The 24,832-nt window shown below is 40.0% G+C and overlaps 1 protein-coding gene across 2 annotated transcripts in view; it reads left to right on the forward strand.

The window, feature by feature from the left end:
* SIM2 (SIM bHLH transcription factor 2) overlaps positions 1-24,832 on the forward strand; it is a 71,005-nt gene that overhangs the window by 33,805 nt on the left and 12,368 nt on the right. For both annotated transcript variants that reach the window (XM_054048920.1, XM_054048928.1), the window contains exons 5-8: positions 7,258-7,343; positions 9,474-9,673; positions 16,776-16,882; positions 23,584-23,731. In XM_054048920.1, the coding sequence (XP_053904895.1) occupies positions 7,258-7,343; positions 9,474-9,673; positions 16,776-16,882; positions 23,584-23,731 (541 nt within the window). The remainder of the gene's footprint in view (positions 1-7,257; positions 7,344-9,473; positions 9,674-16,775; positions 16,883-23,583; positions 23,732-24,832) is intronic.

Consider the following 24,832-nt stretch of genomic DNA (forward strand, 5'->3'; position numbering starts at 1 on the left):
AGCTGGAGTCTATTCAAGCACACTGTACAGAGTTTATTATAGCAGACACATGCACAGGATAATGTGGCAGTATGAAGAAATATGAGTGAAACAGAAAAGGCTCCTTGAATTGCAAAAGGAAAACCTGGAATTTAGTAAAGTTTCAGGTTTAAAAATAAACTACGATAAGTCTGAAATTTGGGACTTTGGTAGTGATCTCAACTTGTAAAAACCATAAATTATAAATATAAATGGGTGACTACCTCATTAAAATAACCTAGGACTATATCAGAAAAGGCAGGTTCTCTATAATATTAATTATACTCCTCTGATTAAGTTAGAACACATGTAGAAAACTGGTCAAAGTACAAAGTCTCACCTCTAGGAAAAATTGTATCAGTAAAAATGATTCTTACCTCAAATCAGTTTTGTCTTCCATACACTACTAATAATCATCCCAGGAAACATCTTGATGATTGGCAACCCTGCCGAACAAATTCTTTTGAGAACACAAGAAGCCAAGAGTCAAACAAACAGGCTACCCTACAAAGACCTTGGCAAGAAGGAGGACTAATGCTACCAAAAATTAAAATATTATCACCCAGCAAACCAAAGCAGAAATTTGCTGTATTGGATAACCCAAGAGAGCGAGCGAGTGTGAGAACTAGATGGAACAGGCTTAGTGTTCCACCATCAAACACCACATGACTCCTTGGATTAAAACAATCTCTAGACCGAAAATATTGTGTCTATAATAAGGCTGTCAAGCGATTAAAAAAATTATTCGTGATTAATGACACTGTTAAACAATAATAGAATACCATTTAAATATTTTGGATGTTTTCTACATTTTCAAATATATTTATTTCAATTAAAACACACAATACAAAGTGTACAGTGCTCACTTTATATTTATTTTTTATTAAAATATTTGCACTGTAAAAAACAAAAGAAATAGTATTTCTCAATTCACCTAATACAAGTACTGCAGTGCAATCACTTTATCATGAAAGTTGAACTTACAAATGTAGAATTATGTACAAAAATAACTGCATTCAAAAATAAAACAATGTAAAACTTTAGAGACTGGAAGTCCACTCAGTCCTACTTCTTGTTCAGCCAATTGCTCAGACAAACAAGTTTGGTTACAATTTGCAGGAGATAATGTTGCCCGCTTCTTATTTACAATGTCACCTGAAACTGAGAATAGGCGTTCGCATGGCACTGTTGTAGCCATTATTACAAGATATTTATGTGCCAGATGCACTATAGATACATATCCCTTCATGCTTAAACCATCATTGCACAGGACATGCGTCCATGCTGATGACGGGTTCTGCTCGATAACGATCCAAAGCGGTGTGGACGATGCACATTCATTTTCATCATCTGAGTCAGATGCCACAAGCAGAAGGTTGATTTTCTTTTTTGGTGGTTCGGGTTCTGTAGTTTACGCATCAGAGTGTTGCTCTTTAAAGACTTCCGAAAGCATGCTCCACACCTCATTCCTCTCAGATTTTGGATAGCACTTCAGATTTTTAAACGTTGGGTTAAGTGCTGTAGCTATTTTTAGAAACCTCACATTGGTGCCTTCTTTGTGTTTTGTCAGATCTGCAGTGAAAGTGTTCTTAAAATGAACAACATGTGCTGGGTCATCATCCGAGACTGCTATAACATGAAATATATGGCAGAATGTGTGTAAAACAGAACAGGAGACATACAATTCTCCCCAAGGAGTTCAGACACAAATTTAATTAACGCATTATTTTTGTAAGGAGCATCATCAGCATGGAAGCATGTCCTCTGGAATGGTGGCCAAAGCATGAAGGAGCATACAAATGGTTAGCATATCTGGCACATAAATGCCTTGCAATGCTGGCTACAAAAGTGCCATGTGAACACCTGTTCTCACTTTCAGGTGACACTGTAAATAAGAAGCAGGCAGCAGTATCGCCCGTAAATATAACAAACTTGTTTGTCTTAGGGATTGGATGAATAGGAATAGGACTGAGTGGACTTGAAGACTCTAAAGTTTTACATTGTTTTGATTTTGAGTGCAGTTATGTGACAAAAAAACCCACGTACATTTGTAAGTTACACTTTCACGATAAAGAGATTGCACTACAGTTCTTGTATGAGGTGAACTGAAAAATACTATTTCTTTTGTTTATCATTTTTACAGTGCAAATATTTGTAATAAAAATAATATAAAGTGAGCACTGTACACTTTGTAATCTGTGTTGTAATAGAAATCAACATATTTGAAAATGTAGAAAAACGTCCAAAATATTTAATAAATTTCAATTCAATTGGTATTCTATTGTTTAATCACGATTAATTTTTTTTAGTTAATCACATGAGTTAACTGCGATTAATCGACAGTCCTAATCTGTAATAATATATAACCACCCTTTTCTGAGAGCAACAATAGAGGCATGGGATAACAAAAATTAAGCCCAGACCCATCACCTCTAATGTCCATAGTACATAACACCAAATTCAACCCTAATAAAACTCTGGGAAACTTTAAAACCTGGCATTGTAGTTGTATTACAAGAGTTGGGCAACTACTCAGACGTTACATTCAGATAATATGAAGAAAAAAATCAGCTTGCAAGAAATACTAAAGTTCCATTGTACTGTACCAATATCTGCAATTGCAACATTTTTCAACACATCATCTTAAAGGTAAATCTGAGAAAAAAATTAACAGTGAAAAATTACTTGTCACTATTATGAAGCACAAGGATCTCTTTCCACCTTATAAAATTATTTTCAGTTTTTGCTTAGAGGAAACACACTTTTCATGAAGAGGTGGAATGCAGATTTGTGCAAGGGAATTAAGGATGAGGATTGGGAGAGTATTTTGAACAGCAGTCCCTATACTTCAATATAGACATTCATAAAAGAAAACTATGTTAAAGTCATCTATGGTACAGGCATAGGCAAATGCTGAAATGAGTGTTCTGAAGTGGGCTGGTTTCTTCACATATGGTGGATCTGTCCAAAAATTCAGACACTTTGAAAAAGAGGTTGGAAACTCCTTCAAGGAGATGACAGGTGTTTTTGTGAATTTTCCCCAAAAGTTCTGTGTTGTATAACAGATACAAAGAAACAATTACCCAGTTGCAGCAAGAATCATAATTGTAAGGTGGTGGAAGAGATGTGACTCCTCTAAATCAATTGACTCGTCCCAAAAAGTATGGGAAATACGAGTATTAGAAAAGCTGACCCATCAAGTCAAAGTTCTACAGGGAAGAAGATAAAAACTTGGTGGAATTTCCCTGTAGAGAATCGTTCCCCACCATGAAACCTGAGAGATTGAGAACTTTTTATTTTTAATATTGAGGAAGGGAGAAATTGTTAAACTTCCACCTTACTAGTTTGCCACCGCCCTAGTGTTACAGACTCATGAAGGCCAGGCTGTGTATTGGAACTGTTGTGTACACAAAACCTATTCTCGATAGAATTGTAAAGTTAGTGCTACAGAAATATTTCTGATAAAATTTATTGGCTCTGTTGCTTAAAACCCTGCTTCCACTTCCACAAATGGTCTTTAGAAAAGAACTTGTCATAAAAATTGCTGTTCATCATCCATCTGGGTGTTTATATGGCCCCCATCACCATCTGTTCATTAATGGTTGTGAAGTTATCCTCACATCCCTGTGAGAGAGGAAAGTATTGTCCCTATTTTACAAACAAGGAACTGAGGCAGAGTTAGTGACTTGCTCAAGCTCACACAGGGAGCCAGTACCAAAGCCATGAACTGAACTCAGACCCACCCACATTCCAGGCCTTAATCCCAGGACCATTCTTCCATCAGAGATGCATACTGTATAGCTTCGGCCCACCTACTTGTGTATATCATTATTTAAACTTGATAGTAGATATGCCAATTCATTAAAGTGCCTATTGTTCCCACAAGAAACTAATTTGCATTAGTAAGATAAATGGATAATTCCAATGTTTTGCCGGAATTCCAGCGCAATTTAATATTATTGTAAAAAATCCTAAATTGGCCTTTTAAAAATATTTTATTGAACATTAAAAGTAAAACCATAATTCTGAAATAATACAGAGGGTGGCATTTTAGCATGAAGTGACAGTAAGTTGTAAGGAAATTCTTGGGCCTTCAGTTCAATGAACAGGAAAAGCAGTTGATTTGGAAGGCTGATGATACTAGGTGAGATTCAATGTGTATTGCATTTTTTCCTTTAAGCATAGCTCTAACATGAAATGTGCTTCCTTTTTCTGCAGATGTTTTCTAGGATTTTTAAATAGAGTATAATGCAGAGAGTTAATAGTTTCTATGTAGCATCTGAGGCTAAAGCAACTGCAGATGTTAACTGGGTGACAGGTGCATAAAAATACACAGCACAAAATTTGCAGTAAAGTCAAATTAAGACAGGTTGTTAGAACAATATACTAGGGGCTAATCCAAAGCCCACTGAAGTCAATGGAAAGACTCCAATTGACTTCAATGGGCTTTGGATCAAGCTCTAAGGCTGGGAAGAAATCAATGTTTTGAAACTTACCTGAAAACACCTTTCAAAGTGCCCATTCATTGAAGTACAGAGTGAGAGTCCTCTGCTGCTTCTGTCAATTCCTGCCAAAATGGTAGTTGTGACACTGCACCCCATATTCTTCGTGGTGATATTATTATTATATGATTATAGCATAATTATGATGTATCTTATGCAAGATAAGTCATGTGAGGTGTAATTGGAAAGATTATGATTTGCTGAATATGATTATCTTATTTGTATGCATGTATCATTTTTGTATCTGAAGCTATAAATACGAATATGTATCGGTACTTCAAATGTAGTTACACCTGGGTAACACCCACCACAGAAGATGCTTTCAGTCGAGATAGTGGGTGGGGAAGGGCCTATTCAGGGTAATGGGCCATCAGGAAAAACAACAGGCCTTAGGAAAATCTTTTCCCCCAGCTGGGGATCTTCCTGAGAATACTCCAAACAGCCTGTACGTAATGGCTGCTATGACTCTACAAGGACATGTGACCAGGTCACATGATTCTGGACGCCATCTTGGGATGTCAGTATTTTCCCACAAACCGGTCTGGGAACCAAATTTCGAAACAAAGGGTTCCCGCCGTATGCTAAAGCTATATAAGACAGGGAGTGACATCATCTGGGTTTCTTCACTCCCCACACAAGAAGACTCCTGGAATCACCTGAGGAGCAAAGACTGAACTGGGGGAAGTGCTGGACCCAGGCTTAAGGGATTTCTAGCCTGTGAATGGAACACCTGGGGATTCCAAGCTGTAAAGCAATTGCAGCTTGCCCCTTAAAAATCTGCAGCCTGCTTGTATCATCTCTTAGGGTGAGAATCTGCTAATTCATATCCAATCTATTTAGTATATTAAGCTTAGTTTGCGTTTTTTGTTTATTTGCCAGCTAATCTGCTTTGATCTGTTTGCTATCACTTATAATCACTTAAAATCTGTCTTTTGTAGTTAATAAATATATTTTATGTTTTAATCCAAACCAGTGAGCTTTGACTGGAGTACTTGGGGAAAATCTCTGCTTGGTTACCATTGTTCTCTTCACATTGAGGGAGAGGCGGACTTGGTATTAAACCCAAATACTGGCCAGATTTGACCAGGGCAGGACAGTACTGCTCTGGGGTCCTAGGCTGGGAAGCTGGTGGTTAGAGACACTGCATGTAACTGCAGCTGAGTGAGTCCCACCTGTGTGAATGCTGGTGAAAGTGCAGGCTGGAGGGCTTTGCATCTTATCACAGCAGCACAGTGTGAGAGGGAGCCCAGGCTGATGGGTCAGAGGGCTCAGTGGTACCCCAGTTCCACATGGTACCCTGGGGGGAACCCGTCACAGTAGTGTTCATAGCAAAAGGTTAGAACTATTGACTATCTTTGGATATATTAGAACTGCAATAGGTATTTCTCAAAAAAAAATTGCTACATGAGGATTTTAAATTTTTAAAAGAAGATATTTATGCACCTGAGCAGGGTTCAATTAAAAAAATCAGTGACTTTTCCATTAAAAACATTTTGCTTAAAAACTTCTCTTAAGAGGAGTCTGCTTGTTGGTGCCCTGAATAGGTAGAAACTTTATAAAGTGTCTAGGCTTGCAAGTTTTGGCCCAATGACTGGCAGTGTACAGTGAGATTACAACATGAACTTTCTGATAAATTTCCTATTCTTTTGCTGCTTCCAAGATATTGATCCATGGTTCACCTGTTGCCTTTAGATCCAACCATTTGCGAGACTGAATTTGTAAAGCCTGCCCTTGAGGCCAGCAGAGGCTAAGATGTCACTGCTCAATGGAAAGGCCTTTTATTTAAAGCTTGGAGGCTCAATGCCTTTGACATTCTGGGGTTCACCCAGGCCAGTGAGGGGTTCAGTCACTGTCTGCCTTGTAGCCCTGGGTGTCTTGTGACTGTGCAGCTTTGGTTCAGAGCTCTCACCTTAACAGCCTGCCAGCAGGCCACAAGCCTCACCCTGGCTTTGCCCAACTTGGATACTCCTTGCAAGCTGACCTTAGTACCCTTCCAGGCCTGAATTCCTTCTGCAGGATCCGGTTCCTCTCATTAGACCCTCTCAGAAAAAGCATTAGGTTTGCTGCCTCTACAGAGACAGCAGAACATTCCAACCTGCCAGCTTAACACAGTCACACACTTTACTGAATTTTACCAGCACTGCTGATTTATAATGATAGCAAAACACATTTATTAACAAAAGAGGATGGATTAAGTGATGCCAAGTAAAAGGAATAAAGGTAGAGATGGTTGAAGGCAAATAAAAGTGAACACGTTCATCTAGAAGTCTAAAACTTACTCTAGCAAGAAACACTCTTTGTTCAAGACAGTTTCTCTCTCCTCCACTGTCTTCTTTCCAGATTTTTACTGGCTGGCCTGACCAGGATCCATCACAGAGATCAAATTGAGCTGTGCAGTCACAAGACATACAGGTTTACAAAGCAGGCATTGACTGAACCCCTGACTGGCTTGAGTGAACCCCAAAATGTCACAATCCCCAACTCTTTTAACCTTTAAAATAAATCATAACTATCAGTGACCTTGGCAGAGACAGCTGACCATGGATGGGGACAAAGATGTGTCACGGCCATCTTCCTATTGCCTTCTTTCCCTAAAAATAATAATGACAATACAAAGGTTAATATAAATGGCTGAAATACCCTGCAAATACTTTGGTTAAATGGTCAAAGTAAACATTATGGGTGATTTTTTGAAACCTAGATTAATAATTAAAACACAATGGGCTTATGCTTTCAGAGTACGAAATAGAGAGATCATTTTTTCTCCGGATGAAGTGTGTCTTGGCCAAGAGGAATGCAGGCTTGACATGTAGCGGCTACAAGGTAACGTTCTGAAGCCTTTCCATGTTCAAAGAGTAACAGGTTTTATTATATGGGTAGCTGTAAAACAAAGTCTACTACTGAAAAGAGTCAGAATACCACTGCTAGGTGCAGATTTTGTTATTGATGCAACAGTACACCCTGAAGCTATGGGCCAGATTTTGATACCCATTCTCATGCTGACTAGTACCTAACTCCACAGGTAATCCCATTGATTTGAATGAGATTATTCCCTGTACTGTTGAGCATGAGTAAGGGTATCAGAATATGGCCCCATGTGCCTGTATATCTTAGTTCAGGATTGATGTCTACCACAGTCTCAGGTTTATTTATCAACCTCTTAGCATACATTGTTTTAATAGTTACTGCACTTAAGCATGGGTGATGGTAAATACTGTAATCCTACATTAGCACCTGCCATTCAAGCATATATTTTCAGCTTTACTTTCTGCATTTATTCTCCCATAAGCTAAACAACATTTCTACTATCTAAGCAGCAGCTAAGAAAGGCACCTTACACACAGTTTTACTGAAAATAAATGACTTATTCAACAGCAAGAGAAAGAACACCTCAGAGTGACTTGCTATTCTTTTAGAATTCTTCCAAGGTGCAGACATTTACCTACCCTTTTAAACTTGAACAATTATTCCTGAAAGTGTAGTCCTGCAATGTACATTGTTCTAATCCATAATTTATATTGAAACAATTTTTTTAAAAAAATGAGTAGATGGTGACATCCCTCTATGTTTCTTCTTAGATTACAATTTGTCAGCGAGCGGAGTCACATACCATTTTCCCCCTTGAAGCCCTATTGCTTGATTCCAGTGTATGTTGTTTAAAGATGTGATTTTCTAGAGCGCTCAGCATTGCCCTAATTCTGCTCTCATCAGTCAGTGACTTCAAGGTTAGGCCAATGCTGAGCACTTCAGAAAGTACCACCTGAATAGCCTAAGTGCAAGGGAAACCAAATATGCCTAATTGTGAGGGAATGAGGAGGCTCTGATGGGAGATTTTAAGTAAGTTATCACTGGGTTATTATTGACTACCACATTAATTAATGATTGAATGGGGAGCCTTAAGAGGAATCTATTTTTAGATATATAGATAATGGATTGCCAAGGATTGCTTAGGGCAGTGGACACACTCTCCTTTTTACTGGAAGAACATACAAGTCAAAACAAAGGAAATATACAAATAAACTGAGGGATATATAGAATGTGGTTTTGATACTTGATACTTGTGGAGTTTCCCACATGATATTTGGGACTGAGCCTTGCAAGAGTGTGCATAGCCAAATAATAGCCATTAGAAACTAAGAATATTTATGTTCCTCAAAAGAGTTTCTAAGAGCATTTTGCATTTACCTTTGTTGCCCCAAATCATTATTTATCCCTTCTTACAGCCTAGTAGCTAAATTTTAGCATCAGATGTACACATGCAATTATCATGGATGGAAACTGGAATTATGTAAATGTATGTCAGGCTAGAATTTGGCCCCTAGAGATTGTCATTGTTAATTTGTCAACAGGGATCAACTAATCCTGACTGGAAAGAAGCAACACTTTTAAGGTGTCTAAATATATATTTAATCATTTATAATTAGGGCTACATTCATAAGTCTCTTAAAATATATCTGTTTTTCATCATAATGAAGAACAAATTCAATAGAAGTAGTTTTGATATATCAAACTGGCTGTTAAAGTATAGCTAGGAATATGTATGGCTGTTTCATGATTAAGTCACCATCAAAGGCAAATTTCAGTTTATTTGGTTAATACACAATAACTATCTTATTGTATCTACATTAAATGTACATTAGATAACCTTAATTTAAAGCATTAACTGGAGAGCAGTCCATATGGCACCAGGGCTCTTGCATTTTAATACCAGATTACAATGTGCTGGCGACAGAAACACAGGTACACAGCATCACTGCATCTCTACTTACAAATAAGACACTTAGCAGTCTTAACAAACTATGCAGCCAGACAAATGGTGTTAAGAGAAATTATTTGTATCATTGAAATAGATGCAGCAGAGGCTGAGAAATAGATGCTCTCAAGATGCTTTCTTGACCTCTAAGACCTCTTCCTTTACCTTCAAATATCTACTATGCTTTCTTTCCATGCCAGGTGATCCACTGCAGTGGCTATTTGAAGATTCGTCAGTATATGCTGGACATGTCCTTGTATGATTCCTGTTACCAAATTGTAGGACTGGTGGCTGTGGGTCAATCTTTACCTCCCAGTGCAATCACTGAGATCAAGCTTCACAGTAACATGTTCATGTTCAGAGCAAGTCTGGACTTAAAACTTATATTCCTAGATTCCAGGTAAGCAAAATGATTTGGTTTCCATCATATAGCATCTGGAAGTTAAGTTTTGTCAAATTATAGGGGTTTCTAAATACTTCAATATACTTAAGTTTTAGGTGTATTTTAACTATGACATCATTAAAATTGAACTTGAGCAGTGTAAATGTATGCAGGACTTTCAAAATGACTCGGTAAATAAGGCAATATTTTATCTTTAAAATATCAAGCCTACGGAACCTGATTCTAATCTATAGTTATTTGTGTCATGGTAGTGTCCAGAGGCCTCATTAGGGTAGGCAGTGTACAAACACAGTAAAACACTTCATGTCCTGAAGAGTTTACCATGTTAACAGGCAGGACAGATAAAAGGTGGGAGAAAAGAAGCATTATTGTGCCTGTTTTACAGGTAGAGAACTGAGTCACAGAGAGATTAGGTGACTTGACCGAGGTAACACAGGAAATCCATAGGAACCCAGTCTCCCAAGTCCTAGTTCAGTGCCTTAGCTGTGAGACCAGCTTATCTATCTAATGTCCCTAACCTTGCCTACATTATGGGTTTATGAAAAGATACGAGTGACAGTTAAGTCAAATGGCCATTTAAAAAAAAAAACAGACATTAAATCTCTTCAGAAAAATAGTAACTATTGGGACAGCTTGCAAGATTGCCTAGTGCACAAGCTCTGCCTGGATTTATGTGAAATAGGCAATAGAATCATCTCAGCACACTCTACCGATACAACCCATGTGGATGCCTGAAAGAACTCCCACATGGGCAATGGAAAAGCACAAATCTGAGCTCAAAGAGACACATGAAGTGACTAATTGATCTCTTTTCAACATATAATTATGCCTTACAATATACTTTGATGATCTGTATGGTCCAGTTTTAGATGTCCCAAGGGAAGAACCTTCCAGCAAATTTCCAGTCTTATAGGTTTGACTGCCAACAGGCAGATAATTCTAATTCACGCCTGCCCCACCTCCCAAAAAAAACCAACCACCCCACAATACTAGGATTGTGGAACAAGATTTGACCTACTTGGTGTCTTCCGTGACATGCTGGAGTTTCAAGGAAAAGAAATGATATTCATACATAATGGTAAAAAAGTCTATGACTAATACATTGGAGAAGTTTTGCAGGGCAATTTAAACACTCAAAAGCATGCTCTTTCTCCAGGCTAAGATCAATGAGGCCCAGTGCTAAAATGCAAGTTACAATGTGTTTTAGGAATCCTCTCTCTTTTTTGGCATGTTTAATGCAATACATCCAATATTGCTAAGCACTGAAAGCTGGTCTATGCTATCAAGTTAAATTGGGTTAACTATAGTTGCTCAAGGTTATGAAAAATTTCGCATTATGTGCGATCTAGTTAAGCAACCTAAGCCCCGGTATGGACACTGTTAGGTCACCAGAAGAAGTCTTACATTGACCTAGCTACCACCTCTCAGAGAGATGGTTTTACTCCAGTGATGGAAGAACCCCTTCTATCACTGTAATAAGTGTCTATATTACAGTGGTGCAACTGCAGTGCTGAAGCTGTGCTGCTATAGCATTTCTAGTGTAGATACAACCTAAGGCTGAACAATGTGCCTGTAGATGGCAGAGCTAAGATAGGATGAGGAAGAGGTGTTCTAATGGGACCTCAAGAGGCCTTCTAGTCTAGACCCCTGCACTCATGGCAGGACTAAGTATTTTGTAGACCCATCCCTGACAGGTATTTGTCTAACCTGATCTTAATAATCTCCAATGACAGAGATTCCACAATCTCCCCAGGCAATTTATTCCACTGCTTAACTACCCTGACAGTTAGGAAGTTTTTCCTAATGTCCAACCTAAACCTCCCTTGCTGCAATTTAAGACCATTGCTTCTTGTCCTATCCTAAGAGATTAAGGAGAACAATGTTTCACCCTCCTCCCTGTAACAACCTTTTATGTACTTGAAAACTGTTGTCCCCCTGCAGTCTTCTCTTCTCCAGACTAAACCCAATTTTTCAATCTCCCCTCATGAATCATGTTTTCTAGACTTCTAATCATTTTTGTTGCTCTCCTCTGGATTTTCTCCAGTTTGTCCACATCTTTTCTGAAACATGGCACCAAGAACTTGTCACAATACTTAAGTTGAGGCCTAATCAGAGCAGATAAAGCGGAAGAATTCTCATCCTGTGATTTTAAGTGGAGTTGTCTGGAGGCATAAGAGTCTTCATAAGAGAGAGTCTATCCAGAGGCGCTGATAGGAGCACAGCGAACAAAAGCTCCTGTTACACCACTGAAAAAGATACTGCCAGCACTGTCCCCATACTTGCCAGGAAGCACAAGGGTGGGGTCCTGCCTCTGTCCCACAAAGATGAACTTCTGGAATATCAAGCATTGTCGGTAGTGCTGGCCAGCGCCTTTCCCCTAGCACTCCCAGCCCAGCTGTCCAAATTATCATTACCTCCTGACAGGAAGGTATTCCCCTGCACTCTCTCTGACTCCCACTTGTAGTGTACCCACACAGAAAGGGCATAATCATGCCCTAAATGGTAATAGGAGAAGACAACTAAATATATCAGCTTTAAGGAGAAATAGTTTTGATAGTTTAGTTTAAGAGTTAATTCCAGCCCACAAAAGTGATCTGTGGCTGCTGCTTTACTGTATGCATCCATTCATTCCCACAATTTCAAGGGACACTGGAGGGGAGATGAGATAATTTTGTCCAGCTTTGTTCCCCTTTCTGTTTTCCTTGTTCACACACTCAGAGTCCCTTTTACATCCAAAGATGGAAACCAGGGATATTTAGAGTAGAAATAGACACGGCTGCAAAACTCAGATCCAGAATCAAACTTTTCCAAATTCTGTGTGTGTTCAGATCAGGGGTTTGTTTGACCATTCTAGGGTCAAAGCTGCAAAACTAGGGATACAGATCCAACATCTGGAGATATTCAGCTCCAGGATTTTGATTTGAGCCCATCTTTGATCATTAGTTAAGCAAGAAAGTCACATGAAATCACTCTCTTCATTTTAATGGCACTGAGAGCTGAGTGACTGATGTAAATGAGATCTAAACAGGGCTTAAGGTGCAATAGTTCAATGCACCTCTCACAGTTACAGGGTGAACTGTGCCTTAAACCCCTTTTAATCACTCTCTAGTGCACCCCTTACGTGACAGGCCTGGCTTCGTACACCTCACCCTGGGTGGAACCTTGTGGTCTAACCACTCTTAGATGGGTCTCGGGGGCTGTTTCTCAACTGTGTTAATGTGACAGGCCGAACTGAGTTTGGCACCTCTCAGCCCTTTCACTGCTAGAACCTGTGACTAGAGAGTAGATTAAAATGACTCAGATGGGGCCTTCAGAACATAAGAAAGGCCATACTAGGTCAGACCAATGGTCTGTCTAGCCCAGTGGCCAGTTGGAGGTTTAAGAACACCCAGAACAGGGCAGTTTCAAATGATCCATCCCCTGTTATCAAGTCCCAGCTCCTGTCAGTTGGAGGTTTAGGGACACCCAGAGCATGGCGTTATGTCCCTGACCATCAGCTAACAGCCACTGAGGGACCTTTCCTCCATGAACTTATCTAATTCTTTGTTGAATCCAATTATCATTTTGGCCTTTACAGTATCTCATGGCAACAAGTTCAACAGGTTGATTGTGCGTTGTGTGACGAAGTTCTTCCTTTTGTTTGTTTTAAACCTGCTGCTTAATAATTTCATCAGGTGATTTCTATATGAAGGGGTTATGTGAAGGAGTAAATAACATTTCCCTAATTCACTTTCTCCAGACCATTCATGATTTTATAGACTTCACCATTCATGATTTTATTGACCATTATTATATCCTTCTTTAGCCATCTCTTGTCTAAACTGAACAGTCCCAGTCTCTTTAATCTCCCTTCGTATGGAAGCTGTTCCATATCCCTAATCATTTTTATTGCCCTACTATCTCTTCTTTGAGCTGGGTGACCTGAATTGCACACAGTATGCAGAGTGTGGGCGTACCATGGAAGTATATAATTGCATTATGATATGTTCTGTTTTATTATCTATCCCTTTCCTAATGGCTCCTAACATATTGATAGCTTTATTTAACTGCCACTGCACATTGAGTAGGTGTTTTCAGAGAACCATCCACAAGGACTCGAAGGTCTCTTTCTTGAGCGATAACATATAATTTAACCCCCATCAAGTTGTATGGATAGTTGGGATTAATCGGCATTATTTATGCATTTCCCCAAAAGTACAAAGCCCATAGAGCAGGGGTGGCCAACCTGTGGCTCCGGAGCCACATGCAGCTCTTCAGAAGTTAATATGCGGCTCCTTGTATAGGCACCGACTCCGTGGCTGGAGCTACAGGTACCAACTTTCCAATGTGCCGGTGGGTGCTCATTGCTTAACCCTTGGCTCTGCCCCCACTCCACGCCTTCCCAACCACTCCTCTGAGCCTGCCATGCCCTCACTCCTCCTGCACACCACGAAACAGCTGATTGGGAGGTGGGGGGAGGGAGGGGGAAGTGCTGATTGGTGGGGCTGCTAATGGGCAGGAGGCGCTGGGAGCTGGCAGGGGGAGCTGCTGATGTATTACTGTGGCTCTTTGGCAATGTACATTGGTAAATTCTGGCTCCTTCTCAGGCTCAGGTTGGCCACCCCTGCCCTAGAGCAAAGGATAAAATCAATTAAAGTCCTATACCTCTGGGTCTGGTACATCTTAATTTTTCCTTGCCAGCTTTTGTTATTCCCCCTCAGCCCAGCTAACAACCCAGCTCTTGCTGAGAGAAACAAACTGTTCTGATCACAGTAGGCTCTCCCTGTCTCTTTTTTCCTTGCCAACCTGTCAGCTTTCACGGATACCCTGGGCAGCCACCTGGCTACACGATCAACCCCCATCCTTTTCTAGGCCCAGGGTCCTCTAATGGAGTGGTTCTCAACCAGGAGTATGTGTACCACTGGGGGTATGCAGAAGTCTTCCAGGGGGTACATCAACTCATCTAGATATTTGCCTAGTTTTACAACAGGCTACATGAAAGACACTAGAAAAGTCAGTACAAACTAAAATTTCATACAGGCAATGGCTTGTTTATACTGCTCTATATACTATACACTGAAAGGTAAGTACAATATTTATATCCCAATTGGTTTATTTTATAATTATATGGTAAAAATGAGAAAGAAACATTTTTTCAGTAATTGTGTGCTGTGACACTTTTGTATTCTTATGACTGATTTTGTAAGTACATAGTTTTTAAGTGAGGTGAAACTTGGGATTATGTAAGACAAATCAGACTCCTGAAAGGGGTACAGTAGTCTAGAAAGTTGACAGCCACTGCTCTAACATCTTAGTGTTCCCATTGACCTCTCTCTCCTCAGCCTTGCAAAACAGCTATCGAAGCAGGGCTACTGAGTAGTCCCCTCTTCCTAGCTATAAACCTGGGCGTTGTGTTTGTTGGGATGCTCCTTATGCAAGCCATTGGTTTACCTTTCCTGCTTGGTTTCCTTAACAAACCCTTTTGATCTAACTCCATAGCAAGTAACCCATCAAACAACCACACACAGGTATGCACCATATTCATGAAAAATAAACCAATGTTTCCCACTTGGTCATAGCAGCACTGCGCACAGGGCAGAATTTGGGTCCTGAGTTTTGTGACCCAGGAGAGAATGGGAGTGCTGTGAAGGTCACACCCAACTCCTCACCCTGCTCCCACCCCACCCCAACACACACCTCGCAGGGGGAGGAAGCTGTTCATTTTACCCTCAAATGACCTCCACCTCATGTCAGTGTGCAAAACATCACCGACCGCCCCTAAGGAAAATGCATCTAAATCCTTCCCAGATGAAGGAAAGGTTGCCATGTTGGGGGATCTTTAGGGAGGGATTAATGTGTGTGTAGGGGAAGGGTCGCTAGAGGAGCCTTCTTTCCTCCTCCCCCTTTCTCCTCCCCCCCTCACACACACCTTTTCCCGCCAACTGATGTGTCAGGATAAAAGTAAATATAAAGACCTGCTTCTCTGCAGGGCCAAGCAATGCATGAAGCTCTAAGGAAAGAGAAAACAAAAGGCATGATAATCAAAAAGTGGAGTTCAGGTTATTTGCAAGACCCGATTACACTGTGCAACACTTCTTGTATTCATTTTACAGGATTGCTATGTTATCCTGAAACTGAGTGCAGTACCTCTGCTCTGCCGTTAGAGATATAGAAAGAGCATGGGAGTGTAAATGCCATCAACACATAGATAAACAAACAAAGCTATCTATGATTAAATTCCTTGATGTAATTTAGAGTATCTTTTGCTATCAAGTAGCAAGGACAGGAAAGACCCCTTGGGTCATGTAGTTTGATCCCTATTGTATTGCGTGGGACTATTCCTATAAGGGCCTACTACAGAGTTTCTTGCACCTTCCTTGAAGTGGCTGATACTGGTCGCTGTCAGCATACTGGACTAGATAGATCTCAGCTTTGATTCTGTATGGCAATTCTTATGTATTCACTACTTCATTCCCAGTCTGTCTGCAGTGATCATGCTTTAACTTCGTTCCACTCAGTTCCCATCCTATTGCTCTTAATGTTGAGAAACTTTTGCATCATGTCTAACTTAAGCTTTCCTTTTCCTTCTTTAGCTTCCAGGCATTGCTATTGTTGTCCTTCCATCTTCCAAAACAGAATAATCCTGTGCCTTCCTTTAGGCTGTTAGCTTGGATTTATTTATAGACTGTGAGAACGGCTACTGTAGACTAATTATTCTGGCTATGCTTGTATATCTGCAAAGCCATAAAATTTATCAATAGTTTAAAAAAAAAAGGGGGGGGGTACTTTACACTTCCACAAACAGCTCATCAACTGGATCTTTGTGCAAAGGATCACATGTTAGTAGCTCCAAAGTAAAAATCTAATGTTGAAATAAGTTAACAGATCCTCCTCCTTGACTGTATCTGGGACACTTCTTTGTGTACAACATTACTGCACCCTGTATTTGGCGGGCGTACTAAAGTTTTAATTTCTTGCAAAGATCATTGTTCTCTGTTTCCAAACCAACATGATTTCTCTGCAGCCTTTTAGCACTTGATTAATTGGCAAAATCAGTATTAGTTTAATGAAATTAAATTTTTCTAGAGATGCTGCTTATCCGTCAGCCTTCCTCTTCTAGGGTGACTGATTTAACTGGATATGAGCCCCAAGACTTGATAGAGAAGACCCTCTACCACCATGTCCATGGCTGCGATGTCTTCCATTTACGATATGCTCACCATCTCTGTAAGTAATTGGCATAAAGTGGCTCAAAATCTTCAGCTTATTCAGTAAGGTCAGGAGTTCTGCAGACAACAGACACTGTGGTGCAAGGAAAACAAATCCCAAAAGGGGCACCCATAATTGAGACCAGATTTTCAGAAGTACTCAGCTCCCATTCAGGTAGCAATTAAATGGTCTGATTTTCAAATGAGCTCATCACCCAACATGCTATGTTCTTTTCAAAATATATTTGGCTACTTATTTTGCTGCCTAAATGGGAGCAGAGCTGTTTTGAAAATCTGTCCCTGATTGTGAGCGCTGAATTCTATTGAAAAATCTGTCTCTTAATGGTGTTAGTTGGGAAAAAAAAAAGTTATGCAACACTTCCATGGTTTTTTCCAAGCACACTGGTAATAATCAGTGTGTGTTTGAAAAGTTGAATGTAAAACAAAAAAATTCTGAGATGCATGTTCCTTAGTAGCATGTGGATGAGTTCTGAAAGCAGAGTGTCAGGAGAAAGAGATACGTGATTAGTAATTCCCCATGGCCAAGAGGGGAATTGATCACCTCTTCATACATTTGGATTTAGTTTATTCACTGAAATAGTCACACAGTAGCTTTATTTATTCATTTATTTTTCCAGAAGCAAATTGGGGGAATAGAAAATGTTTCTGATATGGCTCAGACTTCCACAGCCCAACTCTCACCACATCCACTAATTATGTAAACAAACAAACCCCCCAAAAAAGACAAAAGAAACCAAAACCTTTGGTAATGAATTGGTTTCCAGATTGCCACCATTGGCTTAAAACAACCAGAAAGAAACCATCCTTGACCCTCTCTGAAGAAGAGTCAATCCCTTATGTTACTGTGTGGTGTTATTGAAGATCTGGAATATATATAAGAATTATATAGGAAGATGACCTTCCTGTACTTAGAACAAGTCAGTGGTGAATGACTAAATATCAAATTCTATTGACTCCAATGGGAGTTATGCACAGGAAGGCAGAACTTGACCCTAAATATTTTGGCATTTGCCAAAGAATTAGTGGAAGCTCAGACCTGCTAAATCACATTATTTCCTACTGGCTCTTATTTTTAGTCTCCTCTTTTATGAAAGATCAAAACCTGCTTATATCCTTAGTTCCCTCCTGTGGCATCTGACTGCTCACCTGCACAAGCCACTGCTCATTTTTTCCCTCTGATATTATTTGATATAATTATGTCAAACAGTATAAAGAATTCTGATAAAGCGATGATCATCTTCTGAAAAACAGTATCTCACCTTTACAACACAGTCATGAACATCAGAACCCATAGCATCAGAACTCGTGCTGGCAATGGAAGGCAATAGCTGATACTTTCGTCCAGTTTTGTAAATAGGATTTGAGTGGAATTCTAAAATACGGAGATATGACTAAGCTACTTAGTTAAAAATACTGATCTGGATGCTATAACTGAACTATAAAGATAAAGAATGACAAAGTTTAGAAACAGAAGAAATAAGAGAGACCGATCTAATTTAAAAGGTCTGACGAGTTAAAGTAACCAAGGGCCAAGAAGAGGGAGAAAAAGTCAAAATACTTGGGGAACAATAGGAAGAGTAAAAAAGCATGGCATGAATGATGAAAACAGATGTAAAATGTACAAACTTCTGTGCCTCCAGAGAGTACTGTTATAACTCCCCCACCAAACATCTGACGAGTATGAATAGTAAAAGGTTGACAGGTCTGAACGTACACAATTTAGCATTCTATGAAACAGTCTGATGATTAAGTGTCACCTGATGTTAATCTGGAGAGAGAAATCTTACACCTGATTAGAGAATTAAAAAAACAAAACCCTATACTGTGATAAGCAATTGCGCTTCCAAAATAAACTCAAACTATAAGACAAGCATTCGAGAGAGCCATGAAGGAAACAACAAAACTAAAAGTATAATGGGTGTAATGAGAACAGCGAGAGTAGTAGATGTGAGTAGTTTGCTGAAGATGTGCTGATATAAAAATAGTTTCCTGTTTGAAACATTTGGTAGCTTCCAGGTTGAAGAAAAAAATGTTGACATTTCAGAGGGTTTACTTATTTCTATAATGCCATCAGTGTGCAGGGAATTACTGTACAACAGAGGAAGTTTGCCACTCAGCTAATGGGTCCCTGCCTAAGGAGCTGATAGTCTACAAAACAGGACAAGTGAAGCCATTACAATGCAAACAAAATACTCCTAGCCTCAGCTGTGTCTTTTCTCATGAGCCTGCTTCCTTTGTAGGGAGGGTTCAATGCACCAAAGATGTTATAATCCCATTGTTTCTGCTGCACAAATTGCTGCCAGTTTGTCCAGGAACTGGCTCCATATGCCAGGGCAGACAAAGTACAAGCCCCAGCTGCTCCCTGGAATGGAACCTCACAGGCACAATGCCCAGTATAATGGAGGAGGTGCAGGTTAAATTCTGCACCACTTTGAGCCTGTTGTCTCCCAGTGTAATGCTCAAGACTTTCAGCAAAGCACCACTGGTCTTTCAGGCAGCTAGGGAACTTTAAAGGGCTGCTATTCTGTCAGGGCATCATCCACTGATCATGCAGTTGTAGGGAATCCAGTGGATTGGCAAGTGGTGTGATCTGGGGAAGCTTAGACAATTACTGTTGCAAGTGTAGGATTGAAAGGCTAATTTCCCTGCAAAGTTGTGGCCTTGAGCACAGGCTGGTGAATGCTGCATTCCAGTGAAACCTATGGAGCCTTTTAAAATAGCCATTTATGACAGATCAAATCGGCCAGCCAATCTTATCAACCTGCACGCTCAACCAGGCAGGGAACCACAACAGAGAAACAGCCATTCACAAATGGTAGAGGAAAGCTGTAAATCGAACAGCCAAGAGTAAAAAGCTGCTAAATTCTATCCAACTGATTGCAGTGAGGGTCACTTGGGCCTGCACAAGTTGGCTTGGTAATAGACACTTCTGTCCCAGAAAGACATGGCTGAGGTCTTTCAGTCAGCAGCTCACAGGGCAATTTAATGCAGGGTCAACTGCGAACTGATCTAACATTCTGTATTAGAATTGTGGCCACTATCCTTTGTCCAATGACATGCTTTCCTCAAAGACTGCCAAAAAGAAGAACACAGGAGACACACTGCTCATATATACTTGGGAAGTGAAGCTGGAGTACTATATTTAGTCCTCAATTCTTTTGCAACCTTTAAAACATTGTCTTAACAGAGGACCTAAAACAGGAATTAGGAAAATGAGAAGGCAACTGACAAGGGTGGAGCCCAGAACAACTCCTGGCGCACAAAGAAGAATGCTGCTGTGGAGACATAGAACAGAAGGTGCTCTACTAGTGTTAATTTTTGCTTTGGAAGATTAAGTAGCTAGATAATTTGAATTCGGGATAAGAGAAACCTGAGAATTAGACTAAGGGTATGACTGCACTTTGAGCTGGGAATGTTATTCCCAGCTTGAGGAGACATATCTGTGCTAGCTCTGATCAAGCTAGTGCACTAAATATAGTGTAGCTGCAATGATGAGAGTGGCAGGAAGGGCTAGACACCTTGAGTACATGCTTAGGGACTGTGATGGACATGTACTCGGTGTGGCTAGCCCCTCCTGTTTCTGTGGCTACACTTTATGTTTAGCATGTTAGCTTGATGAGAGTTAGCATGAATATCTCTCCTCGAGCCGAGACTCACTCCCCCAGGTGGAAGTGTAGACATCCCCTGAGGTAGAGGAAGTTGCTTTTGGAAAACTTAGAGCCCATTGAAAAGCTCGCTCTCTCTCAGAAGATCAGAGCCAAAATGAGAGTGCCATTTGTGAGGCTTTGGGTTCTTTGGGCTTTAGAGTACAGGTAAACATGAAAGCATGATGCACAGAGATTTAACTGGACAACTCTGATTAGTAACATCACAGTTGTAGACTAGCATTAATCGAAGTTATGACACTAAATTCTAAAACAGCAAAATGAAGATGGGCTCTTTTGTTTTGTCCAAGACCCTAACCTCTGAATTAATGTAGAGGCGGTCAAAAAAGCAAACAAGATGTTAGGAATCATTAAAAAGGGGATAGACACTAAGACTGAGACTATATTATTGCCCTTATATAAATCGATGGTACGCCCTCATCTCGAATACTGCGTACAGATGTGGTCTCCTCATCTCAAAAAAGATATACTGGCACTAGAAAAGGTTCAGAAAAGGGCAACTAAAATGATTAGAGGTTTGGAACGGGTCCCCTATGAGGAGAGATTAAAGAGGCTAGGACTCTTCAGCTTCGAAAAGAGGAGACTAAGGGGGGATATGATAGAGGTATATAAAATCATGAGTGATGTGGAGAAAGTAGATAAGGAAAAGTTATTTACTTATTCCCATAATACAAGAACTAGGGGGTCATCAAATGAAATTAATAGGCAGCAGGTTTAAAACAAATAAAAGGAAGTTCTTCTTCACGCAGCGCACAGTCAACTTGTGGAACTCCTTACCTGAGGAGGTTGTGAAGGCTAGGACTATAACAGAGTTTAAAAGAGAACTGGATAAATTCATGGTGGTTAAGTCCATTAATGGCTATTAGCCAGGACGGGTAAGGAATGGTGCCCCTAGCCTCTGTCTGTCAGCGGGTGGAGATGGATGGCAGGAGAGAGATCACTTGATCATTGCCTGTTAGGTTCACTCCCTCTGGGGCACCTGGCATTGGCCACTGTCGGTAGACAGGATACTGGGCTAGATGGACCTTTGGTCTGACCCGGTACGGCCTTTCTTATGTTCTTAATGTACTGAGCTTATGGTTAATATATGTTTTAGAGAAATAGGACAACCAAACATGGTATAAAAGAAGCCAGATGACTAAAAGGGGACTCTGAGGTAAAAGAAGCAAACAGCTTGGCATCTACCATGATGGATTCCTGGTCGCCCTCTCAAAGGATGCTGCAGTTTACCTTGGTATCTTCAGAATGAACATGGACTGTGTCTATTAGTGGAGGAGGACCTGACTCCATAGCCAGAAAGTTCTTGCAAGAGTCATTTTTGAGGGTATTTCCTGAGGAACTCTGGCAAGATAGATTGGTTTTGAAGAAAAGTTTAATGAGTTACCACCTGTGTAGATGGAAATGAGAGGAATCTAATGTGAGATGATCCGCATAATGTAGATACTAGCATTCTGAAACTTCAGGGGGGTAGTACCAAGAACAAATGTTCTAATCTGTCCATGACTCATTTAACCCAAAGTTTTAGCTCAAGTATAGTATTTCAGTCTCTCTAACCAGGTATTTACAACATGCACATCACTGTGGCATCTGACCACTGTCAGTATTACAAAAACATAATTAGTCCAAATACTGAAAACCATGTCATTAACTACCAGTGGTAAATAAAAGTAATATTGGGTGCTCTTCTATTCCACCCCTTCTACTGGATGCATCTCCATCAGACTAACCTCCTGTGAATACAAGTAATCAGATTAGCCCAAAAGTGTTATTTCAAGTGGTCATTTTCTTCACTACCACTGGCTTAAAGCAGAAAATTATTGCTTGTCTGGCCCACTTATTGGCCTGATCCTGCATTGAAAATAAGCCTAGTTCCATCTGGGAGCTTTACCATCCAGTTCAATGGAATGCAGAATCAGGCCATTTGAGAGTAAGAGAGAATCTCTATTTCTTCATAGTGTGTAATACAAACCTACTGAGAGCTGCTGCTATTGGCTAAACGGGAGCATTTGAACCTCTCATACTGCCTTTTTTCTCTCAACGTAAAACAAATTTGGTTGTGTGCAAAAGGAGCAAGGTGGAGCTTCCCAATAAGGTCTTCAGGGTCATGCAAAAATGTTCCAGAGCTGGAGTTATGGCTTTGTTGTGAAGCATTAGTTAAATCTCTGGCACTGAACCAGAGAGATCTGGGGAGAGGGAGCCAGACTAAACATTTGGAGATTGTCCCCAGCTCTAATTTTAGCATACCTCTTCACAGAGAAACCAAGCAGGGTGTTTAGAGGATTTGCACCTCCAGTAAAAACTCTCCAGTAACTGATTTGCTTCCTGCGACTGCTCTTTATTTGTATGTTTAAGAGAAGAACCAAAGAACTGTATTTTAAATTTGTCATGTTAAAAAAAATAAGCCCAGTCTTCAAAATACAAAGTTTACTTTCCAGAGGGGAAAAACAAAAGCAGCCAAAAAAAATGCTCAATCATGTTTCAATCAATCAATTGCAAATACTTTGGTAAAATTAAAATAAAAGCAGTTCTCTCTCTGTTTCCAAATATTTTTGGATGCTTCTACTTATCAAACCTTTTTTAAAAAAGCAGTCCAAAGGTGGGGGTGGTTATTACACTTCCATAAATAACGACTTTGTTATGGTATGAGTGCAGAATAAATTGGGGGATGAAGGGCAGATGCAGGTAAATAGTCTGTAATAAGATATTTGTACACATTTATGCAAAACCCCGAGAAACTATATAGAGGAGTGTGGTCTTTGCAGGGAAGTTCAGAGTTTATAGGGGGCAAGTTTCCTCTTTACAAATAAATCACTGTAGGAGCTGGTCACAAGCTCAAGCAATGTGAAATACTCTTTGCATTATGAAAAAAGAAGAACAGGAGTTCTTCCGAAGAAGTGGGCTGTAGTCCACGAAAGCTTATGTTCTAATAAATTTGTTAGTCTCTAAGGTGCCACAAGTACTCCTGTTCTTCTTTTTGCGGATACAGACTAACACGGCTGCTACTCTGAAACCTGTCTTTGCATTATGTTCACAGTGTTGGTGAAAGGCCAAGTCACAACCAAGTACTATCGACTACTGTCCAAGCATGGAGGCTGGGTTTGGGTACAGAGCTATGCTACCATCGTGCATAACAGCCGTTCATCTCGGCCTCACTGCATAGTGAGTGTCAATTATGTCCTTACGTAAGTCAAAATATTTTGTACATTAAAAGACATTTATCAGTACTTGATGGATTATTAATCCAATCCTTTATCCAATCTTATAGTATTAATCTCCTCTGGTATCATCTTGTTTATATACAATCTACAGCAATTTATCTTTCCCCACCAGCTCCCTCTTTTACTTACAGTGTCTGTATAAATGGCATATTGGGTAAAATGAGTGTGTAGCCACTCTGATTATATTTACACACTATTACCTTGCATTCTGAAGGATTCCAAAGATTGTGTGGTGAACATGTTACATTACTGGTAATTATTTGGGTTACAGTGGAGCCCAGACGCTGTACTTGAGATCAGAGCCCCTGTATGCTTGGCAAAGTTTCTGACCTGATGAGTTTACAGTCTAACTAGACAAGACAGACAAAGGGTGGGAGAAAGGAAGTATTATGCCCATTTTACAGGCAGGAAACTGAGGCACGGAGAAATTAAGTCACTTGCCTGAGGTCGCACAGCTAGTTAGGGCTCAACTCTTTTCTTGTATTTTCAAGTAACTGCCACAAAGCCTGTGCACATCTGTGGGCAGAATTTAGTTCTATGTCATTTTCTCAGACAGAAATGACTCCTAGCTACAGAAGAGAGGGAAAAGGTTTTGTCTAGTTATTCTTTCACCTGTCTGCTGTAAAACTTACTGAAAACACTGTCATTCTCTGTGAAGTTCAATCTTTATCCTGTATGCTTTCATATTGCTGATTTTCAGCTCTCCTGCTACACCCTCTCACTTCCCTCCACTGAAATTTTTGGTAAGTCCAAAAGGAATGGATTTTTTAAAAATCAGAGCTGCAGCACTAAATGGAAAAACAAACCAACACACCAAACAACACTGAAGCCCCACAGCTTAGTCTTAAATATCCTTATTTTTTTGTACACAGTTATCTATAAAAAAATTTGTCTAAAAAACTCTGCTGTATCTATTGAACAGATAAATCTGAGAAAAGATAGACATCACCATGAAATTAAACCCTACTGGGTGATTCTGTGGTGTGGTTGTGGCATATCATACTGGCAGAAGAATGACCTGGGTTCCCTTTCCTCTGTGTCAATATTCAAATGTGTCAGGGAAAA

The sequence above is a fragment of the Malaclemys terrapin genome, chromosome 1, assembly GCF_027887155.1.
Source record: "Malaclemys terrapin pileata isolate rMalTer1 chromosome 1, rMalTer1.hap1, whole genome shotgun sequence".
NCBI lineage: Eukaryota > Metazoa > Chordata > Testudines > Emydidae > Malaclemys > Malaclemys terrapin.